Source organism: Phalaenopsis equestris, unplaced genomic scaffold (genome assembly GCF_001263595.1).
Source record: "Phalaenopsis equestris unplaced genomic scaffold, ASM126359v1 Scaffold000060, whole genome shotgun sequence".
NCBI lineage: Eukaryota > Viridiplantae > Streptophyta > Magnoliopsida > Asparagales > Orchidaceae > Phalaenopsis > Phalaenopsis equestris.
The window spans coordinates 267862-280988 of record NW_018164502.1 but is presented as its reverse complement, the minus strand read 5'-3'; the positions used below and the strand labels follow the sequence as shown (position 1 = coordinate 280988).

At 37.3% G+C, this 13127-nt stretch overlaps 1 protein-coding gene across 3 annotated transcripts in view; it reads left to right on the top strand.

Annotated features, from left to right (window-relative positions):
• The window catches only part of LOC110019516 (polyprenol reductase 1-like), a 70646-nt gene that overhangs the window by 14897 nt on the left and 42622 nt on the right, over positions 1 to 13127 (top strand). For all 3 annotated transcript variants that reach the window (XR_002293457.1, XM_020717200.1, XM_020717201.1), the window contains exon 3: positions 10391 to 10625. Coding sequence is in view for 2 of the 3 variants with exons in the window: in XM_020717200.1 (XP_020572859.1) it covers positions 10391 to 10625 (235 nt within the window). In the remaining variant the exon portion in view is untranslated. The remainder of the gene's footprint in view (positions 1 to 10390; positions 10626 to 13127) is intronic.

Here is a 13127-nt window from a genome sequence, read left to right as displayed (position 1 = left end):
TATATATATATTAAGTTGGTTGGTTTGAATACTTAGTTTTGCCACTGAATTGATTTCTATTGCATTACGGGTTCTTCCCTAAAGTCGATATTCTGTCAACTGTCAACATAACTTGTATACTTTTCTTTATATGTATCCATATGATTTTCAAAGAATAATATTTAGCATTACATTGCCAGCATATCGTGGTTATCAGCTTATCAAAAGAAGTTGATTATGGCCATTTTGAGGACATGATGCTATTCATTGACACGGGAGTGACCAAGAGATATTTTTTGCGACAATTGCCACAACACTGCTACAGCACCACGTACTCCCACGAGCCTTTTTTTCATGGATTTCCCTCCTATTAGGAGCGTGGTCCATTCCTATTTAACCTAAATTTATTTTTTTTTGTGTTAGAAAATAGTTTTTGGCTTATATTTCTGTTAGGATAGCCGTTGGTATCCGTTTTCCCCCCGTCAAGGGCTGTATCCAAAGGATTACGTGGTGCTTTGGCTATATCTGGTATTTATCTTCTCTACTCCCACTTTCATATCCTCCCTACACTACTCCCTACCACCATTCCTTGCTGCAGCCGCTCGAAACAGCTGCCGACGCTGCTTTTCCTGCAGTTTCTGTATTCCAGACAAATTCTTTGCGATTCCAGCATTCCCGCTTGTTGCCATCGCTGTCCCAATGACCTCCCTTCACAGTCCTTGCTGTACTTTTTCTGAATCAGCCACCAAGCCCTCCACCATCGCTGTCGTAGCCGCAACATCTCCCTTTTTTATGTTTTTCCAGCAGTCCACCCTCTCCAATCAACAAACTGCCACTATTTGGATTACCGTCCCTTGCAGCTTTGCTGTTCCAGCAGCCCATTATCCCTCCCGGTCTTCATCCACAGCCCGACTCCACCTCTCCAAGTCCCCTAAACGGCGCCACCATCACCCAGGTTCTGTCTTAACGTGAGTTTGCGTGTCTTGTGTTTTGTATTTTCTTGTTCAAGTGTTTTTTGATTGTAATCACCTATTTGCTTTCAGTAATAATATTTGTCTTTTCTATTGTGGTTTGTGTTAACTTTGGTATCATTTGGTATCAGAACTAGCTCAATCCTAATCCCATCCTAGGGTTTCTAGAACCGCACTTACTATTACTTTACCTTATCTCCACCTAAAGGTTTTCTCATCCAACATCACTTTTACACACCTCCTTTCACCCGCCGACACCCAAAACCTAGCCATGCCGCCAAAGAGATAATCATAGGAAGCCTGATCGGGGGAAAATAATATGATCTCGTTTATGAGAAATTCACAAAGAGGTGTCCAAGGGATTTAGGGAGGATGTGCAGTGGAAAACCCGTTAACTATAATCGAGGCTTACCACCTTCTAGGGGAAGCAATTCAGATGGGTCACCGATAACCACAATGATGACTTGCTAGATTAAAGAAAGGGAGTGAATCTCTTACACCATGCAGATGCTCGGGATGAAATAACTCTACCTTGAAGATATGACCTGAAATATCTGCGCGCATGAATTTTGAAATAAAGATGAATTTGCCATATTTTGACGGCCACATGGATTCGGACGAGTGGCCCTGGACCATGGAATGAGTCTTTGAGTGTCAGGATGTCTTGATCGAAGATGAAATGAGAGAGACAACGCTGTTTTCTACTTGTTCACAACAGACCGGATGTTTAGACCCCAACTTCAAAGGTGGGAGACCACACACTGTAAGTCCATCACATCTTACAAGTAGGGTTTAACCTTAGGATTTTACAGTCATAGTACACCCAGGGAAACATCCAAGTTGACCCCACGTGAGGAGACACTAGTTCAAGGGGGAAAAAAGGGACTAACCAGCATGCCAAAATCTGTCCCTGTCAAGAAGTGTTTTAAGTGCCACAGATTTTGACATATTAAATCAAATTGCACTATCAGAAGAATGATTTCTTTAACAGATCAGGGAGAAGTTTAAGAAATAAACAGTGATCTAGGAGAAGATGAAGATTTCAAAGATGATTCTCAGCTTCCAGCTGATGAGGAAGAAAAGCCAGGGATTCTAACTGAAGGAGAGAGACTCCAGTTGAGTTAACAATAACTGTTCTAGAAGGTAGCGAGTTCAACTTATGTGTTTACATATCTGTTGACCTCCTTTTTGTGAGGTCTTTTCTTCTTCTCCTTAGGAGCCTAGGATCTAGCTTTAGGAGTTCCTATTGACCATCTTAAAAAGCTAGAATTGAGACCCACCTTTTTAGAAATGAAATTCTAGTCAATTCTTATTTTCTTTTGATGTCTAACATTTTTGGCACAAGATCATCGTCTTATGAACGAGCGGTTATGGGCTATTTTGCGAAAATTCAAGAGAAAAGTTCCTAATAAGACTTCAAGCCTTAGGAAAACATCGTCACGACTTTTTCGTCACATTCACACACCAAATGCACAAAATTCACTGAGTTGCACGAAATCGGACATCAATTAAGCCTAAAGGACGGGTGAAAATGCGAACTTCTCCGGATGACCTCCGACGACAAATTGGACTGCGCCCGCATCCGGGATACCAATTTTGGCAAAGATCGATCGCGGGTCGAAATTTTGTGAAATTTGAATTTTGACGCATTTTTTACCCGATCGTCGACGACGTCGTCCGAGCGACCCCGTATGACAAAACAGACTGCTCTGGCGCGTCCGGAATGTCGATATTACCTAAGGAAGACACCCATTTTGTTACGGCACCGCGCACGAATAAATTGCATGAAATTTAATATATATATAAACGATCGAATCTCCTCTGTTTCCTTTTAAAGCCCTAAATCACGAAATCCAGGGCTCACGCGCCTCGCCTCCCTCTCTCGTTCGCGAGTCCCGCCCATTCCTCTCGGTTGTGTGCCCTAGCCGAGCCCGATTCTTCTCGTGCAGCTTCCCCGGGGTCCCCTCGGGGTTACTCCCTCCGACGCGCTCCGGCTTTCCCCTCCCACGCCTCTGCGATCCTCGTCGTCTTCTCCCGCGCGATTTGTCGCTTCTCTTGGCTCGGCTCACCGCCCCGGTAAGTGATGGGAAACACATCTCCTCTTCCCTGACTATATAAACCCCACTTGGGGAGGAGTTCTAGGGTTGGCCGAAAATTTTTGGAGAGTGGGGGATGTTTTGCCGAAATATTGAATGATTCTCATCTTTAAGGTGGTCTGTGCTTTGTGTGCTTGGCTCTTTGTCGTTCGATCCTCCCTGGTCTGAGGCCCTCTTCCTTCCTCTTTCTTCAGGCATTTGGGAAGTAAGAATTTCACTGCTTTTCTTTTGAATTTATTTGTGAAATACTTCATGCTGTGAAAAGTGTTTCGATGTTCTTGGTTTAAATAGGAAGAATCGTCTTCTTCTATCCTCTTAAATTTGGTTTATTGGCTTGGTATTCAAATGAGTTGAGAAGTTTGTCATGGGATATGAGATAGATCGGCTTGGGGAAAACATTAGTCTCACTTAGATTAATTCTGGTTATGCTTAAGCCTTCATTATGCATTTCTCTCCTTTTCAACTTCTTTATGAGTAAGCTAGCTGAAACTTTGCTTAAATATTGTTTAATGTGGGCTGAAATTTTGAGAGAGGAAAGAACATACATGTGGTTTCTTTATTTTTCTCCCCTGAAGTTCGTATATGATGGATTTCGGGTTTTAAATTGTTGGGCGGCCACGCAACGAGAAAAGAGGAGTTTGGAATATGGGAAAAGCTATGTGAGCAAAGTTTTATTTAGACTTTTCTAAATCTAATACAGAAGCTGTATAACAATTTGTTTCAAAGAAATTTTGGTTTTAAACCTTTTTGGGGTTTGCTTGGAGGCTTGGTTTTGCTTCATGTTGCTGCCCTCCCATGTTTGAAGCATAAGTTGAATGAAAATTTTGGTTTTAAGCCTTTTTGGAGCTTGATATGGTGGTTCGGTTCCACTCCTTGCCATTGCTTCCCTATTTGAGATACATGTTGAGCATGGAGTTTAATCTCTCAAAGGCTTTTGGAGTCTGTTTTTAGGGGTTTTGATGTTATCCCTTGTGTTGCCCCTCTATTCGAAGCTTATTCATGAAATTTCACTTAATTTTGGGGTTTTGGAGATTTACATACATGCCACCCAATCCTTATTTGTTTACATTTCTAACACCTCAATCCTCATGATATATATGAGAAACAAAGGTAGTTGTCTATGTCAAGCATCCTAGAAAGGATTTGGATAGTATCAACGCAAAACAGAGGAGTTTAGGAGCTAGATAAGGAAATATAGAAAGGCTAGGTGGCATCTTTTTCTTATGATATAAAAGATTTGGGTAGGTTGCTCCTCTTACCCCTGAACATGTTTTGGTTGTTTCCCTTGTTGCCTCGGCCGTGAGCATTTATTTGGTTATGTGGGAAGATTTTATGCTTATTTGATGTATGAGGCTATCTATTAGTTCGAAAGTTGGGGAGTTTTAATTTCGGCATGAGTTTGGAAGTATTTGTGGTGGTTTCCCCGAGGTCATCTTCTTTTGAAGTTTGGGAGATTTTAAACTTCATTTTGGAAAAGCATTTGGTGGACTTGATCAATCCTACGTCTTTGGGGTTTGAAAAATCAGCGCAAAGTGACCCTTTATGTTTGTTAGGAAAGATCTTGGGCCCTCTTTTTCTAGGTCTTTTTGATACGAGTTTTGAGAACTGATCCATTCTTCTTTTCGGTGTTTTAGAAGGATCAGTGCCTCCTCTCTCTCACCCCATTTTTGTTCTTTTCTTTCCTTGCTTCTTGGTTCGTTCTTTTTGATGCTTATGTCCGATGCATAAGTGTCAACGTATAGCCTTTTGCTATACGTGAAATCATCAAGCAAGGTCGCAAGTAGTCGTTTTGGGGCGTACGGTGTTCATGATAAAGATACACCGAAGATAGAGCAAAAAGATGTCCTATCCTATAACATCAAGATCCAGACATTTGATGAAAAATAGGATAGCAGTATTCTTCACCAGCATAAATCTAGCAGGAGTTGACTCGAACTTCCTCAGGTTGTTGGCAGTCCCACGCCCTACAATGTAATCGACTCGTGGACAACGAAAATTCCTAAAAAAAATATAAATTTTGACAAACCCTTTTCAAGCAAAAACATATTTTTCTATGAAACAAAAATTGATAACTCTTCTTTGCATGTTTAAAATTTGTATGCATGTTAAAAACATAAAACATACTTTAAGGTTGATTGTCCACGTGATGAATCCTTGTTTAGGCTGGGAAATAACCCCTTAAGAGAGGTTCAAGACACACTTCTAGACGAGGGGCGGGTTCTATACATTCGGGTGACCGAGTAGCCTTCGCGGACCCTCGAGTATAAATATATATCTGAGCCTAGCCCCATATGAGTTCTTGCGGTCCCCCTCACTCGAAGTTTTTTTTTTGTTTTATCGAAGTTTTGGGACATGACACTCGTGTTACTTTTTTTTTTATTCGGGATTTCTGTAAGATTTTTGTGGATTCTTTTTCTTTTCTTTTATTTAAATCTTTTCTCGTTGGTTTTCTCGAGTTTTCTGTCATATTTTTCTCGAGTTTTCCGCTTTTCCTCGGATTTCCTGGATGACGTTTTCTTTCGGACTTTGCTTTTGGAGATGCATTTAGGCTTGTTATACTTAAGGAACATCGGATCTCACGGGCGTACAGGTTTGCTTTACATTTTTACAGCGCTTCATTTTCCTGTTTCTACCTGCTATTGTTCTTTCTGTATAGCATGTTATATTTTTCCTGTTTCTACCTGCTACTGTTCTTTCTGTACAGCATGTTATATTTTTCCTGTTTCTACCTGCTACTGTTCTTCCTGTATAGCATGTTATACTATTCCTGTTTTTACCTGCTACTGTTCTTCCTAAACGGCATGTTATAATATTCCTGTTTCTGTCTGCTACTATACTGTACAGCATGTTATACTATTCCCGTCTCTACCTGCTACTGTTCTACGTGCATCCTACTGTTTGTTCTGTATTGCACATTTTATATTAAATAGCTTTAAGCATGCTTTCTTTTATATAGGACATTTAGAAGACTACAACCATATGGTCGTGTGATTTGACATCATAACTGGACACCCTAGAAAACTTAAACTCGTCGCGGCAAGGAGCTTGAAGCGAATATCGTGGGCAGCACGACGAGGAATAACTTCAAGGTGGATCTGCAACAACAAAACACATTCACATCACTTATCACCTTCTTTAGTTTAAATAACAACGCATAGGATCACTCTTTAGGCTTTTTGTACAATTCCGTTTTACAATTATAAGTCCTAACATTTTAGAATTCCGAGGTTATCGTGCGATACGGTGTAAATCCTCCTGTCTTTTTAGGCTATTTGCACAGTCCGATATTGTGTAAACATAAGTCCTAAATCATAAATAATTTGCAGGATTGAAATATCAAATTAAATCATTTCAAAAGACATACAACCGAACAATAAGATAGTTGGGACATCTCCGGGTTTCTCCTGGATCTGTGATATTCCCTACTTTTCTTCCCTTTGGATTCCTTAAATAATTGTTCCTATTTTGAGTCATTCCCGTTTGATTTTCCCATGTCCAACCGCGAAAACCTAAACTTTGAAATCTTGAAGGCAAAATCACTTGATCTTAATCGAAAGTTTTCTTAAGTGATCTCCAGTCATTTAAGATGTAATTAACTATAGTGACTTGCCTCTATAGGGAACCTGGAACCAGATAAAATAAACCCTATCTAATTTTTTATGTTAGGTAGGGGAACTTGTTGGCCTTTTTATAAAATATTTCGCAGACCAATATGGATATCAAGCGAATATCGTGGGCAGCACGACGAGGAATAACTTCAAGGTGGATCTGCAACAACAAAACACATTCACATCACTTATCACCTTCTTTAGTTTAAATAACAACGCATAGGATCACTCTTTAGGCTTTTTGTACAATTCCGTTTTACAATTATAAGTCCTAACATTTTAGAATTCCGAGGTTATCGTGCGATACGGTGTAAATCCTCCTGTCTTTTTAGGCTATTTGCACAGTCCGATATTGTGTAAACATAAGTCCTAAATCATAAATAATTTGCAGGATTGAAATATCAAATTAAATCATTTCAAAAGACATACAACCGAACAATAAGATAGTTGGGACATCTCCGGGTTTCTCCTGGATCTGTGATATTCCCTACTTTTCTTCCCTTTGGATTCCTTAAATAATTGTTCCTATTTTGAGTCATTCCCGTTTGATTTTCCCATGTCCAACCGCGAAAACCTAAACTTTGAAATCTTGAAGGCAAAATCACTTGATCTTAATCGAAAGTTTTCTTAAGTGATCTCCAGTCATTTAAGATGTAATTAACTATAGTGACTTGCCTCTATAGGGAACCTGGAACCCAGATAAAATAAACCCTATCTAATTTTTTATGTTAGGTAGGGGAACTTGTTGGCCTTTTTATAAAATATTTTGCAGACCAAAGCAGATGTCACAAATTCTTTAGTCTAGGTGATTGAATTCCCATTACAAGTGATATATTTATTCTTCGGGATAAGTGTATTACTTGTAGTATTATATTCAATCATCTAAATTATTTAAAATGTGAGACCCGCTTGATCTCATCTATTTTTAAAATTAAAATGTTATATTTAAAAAATAAAAAAGATTATATTCATATTTAAATTATTTTCAAAATTACAAAATCATCACTTTTTCAAACCACGAAGTTAAAGAAAAAAACGGCCGACAATGCAGAGTATAAGATTGTGATGTATCAGCTAACGTTTTGTAGACACTGAGAGGAGCATCAACAAAATTGGTATTGAATGTCAAAAAGGGCCATGAATTTGAGGAGCCAATATTAGACACAGAGCAATCTCAGATAGGAAAAAAATCTGACTTTTCAGATGCATAAGTTATTTTCTGAGGGAGATCCAATATGTTCGAGAGGAGACTCTTTTATGGCACTTCTAGGAGCTCATAGTTAGTTATTTGAGTGTTAAATTCAGTTCAACAGTATACTTACCAATAGTTGATCAGGCAGGATGGATGAACCACAATGTTGAAGATCGTCTTAGGAGCTTTGTAGGAAGGAATATCCTATAGTGAGATCCAGGTTCTTTCAAAGAAAAAGAAGAAGAGACATATCTTGAGTGGTTATACTTCAATGTAGTCCAACATATCATAGATTTCATCCTAGAGTTGATTGGTCTTGACAGACTTTGTTAGCAGATATATCCAACCAAGTATGAGGATGAGGAGAAGCGGATTGTAGATTTACTTGGGATCGGGCTCTTGAGAATCTAAGTCGTTATCCAACTCCACCTCAAGCTGTGTCAAAAATCGTTGTATACTTATTTTATTAGAATGTGCTTTGGATTGACAATGCTTACATGGTTGTCTTATCAAAATCTCGTAACATTTTTACTACCTTTAACAGGGTTGATCTGACTACTATGAGGGCACAAAAGCTTTGACAAATGTGGTCAAAACTCCTCCAACCGTGGGAGACTGACGCGGGAGCGATCATGAGACATTTTTTACGACAATTACTACAATATTGCTACAGTACCACAAACTCCTATGAGCAGGGAGGCTTGGATCTGTCCAAGAGGACCGATTGACCATCTCCTTTACATACATTTTTCTTCTATTGGGAGTGAGTGGGGTGCATTCCTACTTACCCTAACTCTATAAATATGCAGTTTTTGTGTTTTTAAGTAGTTTTTAGCTCATATTTTCATCAGTACAGCCACCGACATCCGTTTTCTCCCTTTGAGGGCTGTATTCGATGGATTGGGTGGTGCTCCGGCTGTATCTCTCTTCTGAGGTGGTGATCATCTTGCTTACTCCCCATCATATATCCTCGCTACACTACTCTTACTTGTCGTTCCCTGTTGTAGCTGCATAGAACAACCGTCAATGCTATTCGTCCTACAGTATTTGCATTCCGGGCTAAGTTCCTGACGATACCAGTTTTCTCGTTTGCTGCCATTGCTGTCTTAGCCACCTCCCTTTCACAATCCTTGCTGTCCTTCCAAATCTACCGCCAACCCTCCACCGTCGCTGCTGCAGCCGCAAGGCCTCCCCTTTTATGTTTTTCTGTGGTCCAACCTCCTCAATTAGCAAACTGCCGCTGTTTGGATTATCGTCCAGCTGCGCATATTCGCTTCCTGTCCTCATCCACAGCCTGTAAATCCTTTCTCTATCTTGCAACCACCTCTCCATTCGCCCTAACCGCCACCACCATCATGCGGGTTCCGCCTTAACGTGAGTTTGCGTGTCGCGTGTGTTATATTTCCCCATTCAAGTGTGTTTTATTATAAATTTCCTATTTGATTTTTCTATTGTGGTTTGTGTTAGCTCTGGTATCTTTCATGGTATCCATTTATCAAGAGAAGTTGATGATGAGATTTTATTTATTTTTAATTTATATCAATGAAGTAAACTAAAATATTGTTTACCTTTCTATTATGCTAGCTTATATTCCTTGAGAGGACCGATTCTGTGTTTTAACCATAGATGTTAATGTTTGCTCTTTTGCCAAAATTTTATTGTTTTCTAACATGCTTCTGATTTAATCTGAACCTCTTCAGGAAAATAAACTCGCACATTTAAAATAAAGAAAGAATTTCCATGGATAGAATATTTATTTATTTATTTATTTTTTGTGAAGAGAAACGCTTTTGCTCATGTGCATACCAAAAAAAAGTGTGGGGGTGGGGCTATGCATTCTACATCTATACCACTCAAATCTATCATATCACATCAAAAACACCACCATTTTAACTTTGAAAAAGTTAAATACACCTTTTTATTGATAGGTAAGGTGGCATATATGTATAATTGAAGTTTAGGTGCCCGCGCGAAATAAGAAAAAAACAGAATAAAGAAAAAGAGACGAGAAGTCTAACCAAAGCCATCTCATTCTCAAGCCGTGATGCTTAGTTACTTATTTTGGCGTGCAAATGCATCAGAATGAGTGATTATTCTCAATAGCTATGAAATTACAGATACCGGAGTATTGTGAATATAGTTTTTTTGGATTAAATATAAGCATAATTACTTTTCTTTGAGTCCCAAGTCATTTATGAAATGAAATTGCCCCCTTATTCTGATTTGTGAATAGATTCCTTTGCAAATATTTTATACCCTATAATGATGGTTATTACTTGAAATCTAGTATAAGTTTGGCAAACAACATTCCATTAGATATAATGTGTACTTATTTCCGAATCTTGTTTTTCTTGCTTTGAAAGGTCTGATGAGCAGTGTATCTTCTTGCTTTAGTATTAATGTGGTCTTGAATATTGTTTTGGATTTCCAATTACTAATGCATTTTGGTCCTTCCACTTTTTCTTTGCACAAATTGTTTCTCATTTACTCATTTATTTGATTCCAACAATATTAATATTTTTTTATTCATTTTTTTTGTGCCAGCTTCTATACTGCAGCACCACTTTCTATTGCAAGTACGTGTGCTGTAGAGGCAATTAATTATGTAGGCAGTCAAATAGTGGAATTTATTGTCAAAGGACGGTCTCATATGCCAGATGTCGAGTTCTTTCACTGGGAACTTTTGAAGCCGCTCTTTTATTTGGGTTGGTGCCAGTGGCTTGGAGCCGCAATTTTTGTTTGGGGATGGATGCACCAGCTTCACTGTCATGCAATTCTTGTGAGTTAAATGCTAATCTTTATTCATTGGGAACTTTTTATTTAGTTGTCTTATCATGACATAATGAAGCATTTAGGTCAATTTTATTCTTCCTTCCAAATTTGACTTTTGCACAAGTTGTTTTTTACTCATTTATTTAATCCATAACAATGCTAATGTTTTTTCATTCATTTTTGTGACCAGCTTCTATTGTTTGGTGTAATTATAGCATTGTCGACAATGGATTTCTAGCCCCTCTGGGCTACTACCCTTGCACTTTAACCAAAACACTTTCAAATGAATTTTGAGTGATTAATGCCATCGTTTGCTAGATTATAGCAATTTTTGTCATTTGCTTTTTGAATTTCTTACAAGTTCTGGTCAATGTTGTATTAGGTGTAAATTCAAAATAGCTAAGATCTCTTTGAACAGTCTTCTAACCACATAACTGTTGTTTTCTTTGGCCTAATTATGCCACTTTTCCTTCACAACCTCTTAATTAGCGAATCTCAAACTCAATAAGAAGCACAAAATCATACGAACATGTTCTAATACTTGAGATGAAACTGGAAAACACATAAATTCGTGCGGATGATAGTTTAAGAGTCGCATAATTAAACTAATGCATGGAAATTAAGAAACATGAAAGTCATACATTCAATTAAAAATCATGCCACTATAGTGGTCTAAATTATATCAAGTTTGACTAATATCATGTAATATTAATATTTTTTTAATGATAATAATTAATTAAATTAATTGAGAAAAAAATTAAAATAAAGAAATTAATAAAATTAATTATTTAATTAATGAGATAGGCTAAATAAATTAATAATGGTTAAGATTAAGTTAAATATGCATTAATTTAGGTTAAAAAATAAAAATAATAATAAATTACCTAATGACACCAATTAAATTTGGTGTCGTTATTTATCTGAAGTGGATCCGCATGCCACTTCTCGCGAGAAATGGCCGAGGGCTTAATGCTCTTGCTCGAATGAAAAAGAGAGCGCGAGATTCTTGCTCGAATGAAAAAGAGAGCATGGGAGAGAGTTAGAGAGCGAAAGCGAGTGCGGGTGACCCCGCAACCGAGTAAGGGAGGATTGAGGTATGGATATCACATGTTAAATTTTTAGAAGTTTAGATCTGTGCTTAACGATTGCATTATTTTTTTTAGGGTTTTGTTTGGAAGTCAATGTTAGAAAAGTTAGAAGGGGAAAAGAGGAAGTTTTAAGGTATGAATATCAAATTTTAAATTTTTAGAAGCTTTTTAAATATACATAAATAGGTAATATGTTTTTATTAAATTTTTATTTGAAATTTCTAAATTCTATGTTTAATTATATCACAATTTTTCTTTGAATTGATTAGAGCTACTATAAGGAGGATTAAAATTAGTGATTACAACTAATTTGGTTGGATTAGAAGATAAATAGCGAGGATATTGAGGTATATATGCTGTATCAGAAACTTCTGTAAAAATGTTTATACAGGTGTTGAATATTAATGCTCCATCAAATTGATGATTTAATGATAAGAAAACCTTAAAATAAATTATTAAATGGAAACCAGAATAATAAAATTTAAATTGTACTATAATATGAGAATAATAACAGCAATAATAACTTGAAAATTCAATCGGAAGTAAATTGACATTGATAAATATAAGTACATTGTGATTTACATATAAATTTGATTGTCAGGCAAACAATTCCTAAATTAAAGATAAACTTAGTGTTAATTGTGGGCTTATAAAGTTGTCATTAAGATGAAAAATCAGAGGAAAGCAAGTAATATTAATGTTGACCTCACTTTTGGTTGATGTTTAATTTTTTTCTCTTTAGCAGCCTAAAATCTAGCCATACGACTTTTCTGTTGACTATTCCTAGAAGACTAGAAAAGAGACCCTCACCTTTAGAAATTATGAACTCCTTTTTGCTCAACTTAAAGTTCCCTATATCGGTCTGTCGGTCAACTTTTTCGATGATTTGAAAATATGAATATGAAAATAATTTTTGAAATTTAATAAAATTTAATAGATATATAATTTGAGTTTTAAAGTAGTATATTTTAATTTTTGAAAAATGAGACCAAATGGATATCATTTGTCCAATAGTTTGCATAATCGTGTCCGATGCCGCGAATACTACACATTCCCGAAAGATAAGTGTAGACCTCGGCGATAGACCTAATCCTCCAACTTAAGAGATTTGTGACCTCTGCTTGGTCTGCGAACCTTTTATGTATGACCGACAAGTTCCCATATATAATACAAAAATTAAATAGGGTTTATTTTACTTGGGTTCCAAGTTCCCTATAAAGGCAAGCCCCTATAGTTAATTACATCTCAAATGATTGGAGTCACTTGAGAAAACTCTCGATAATGATCAGTGGTTCTAGTCTTCAAGATTTCAAGGTTTAGGTTTTCACGGTAGGACGGGGGAAAAAAAAAAGTGGGAGTGGCTCAAGTAGGAACAGTTATTTCAGGAGTCCAAAGAAAAGAAAAGGTAGGGGATGTCCTAG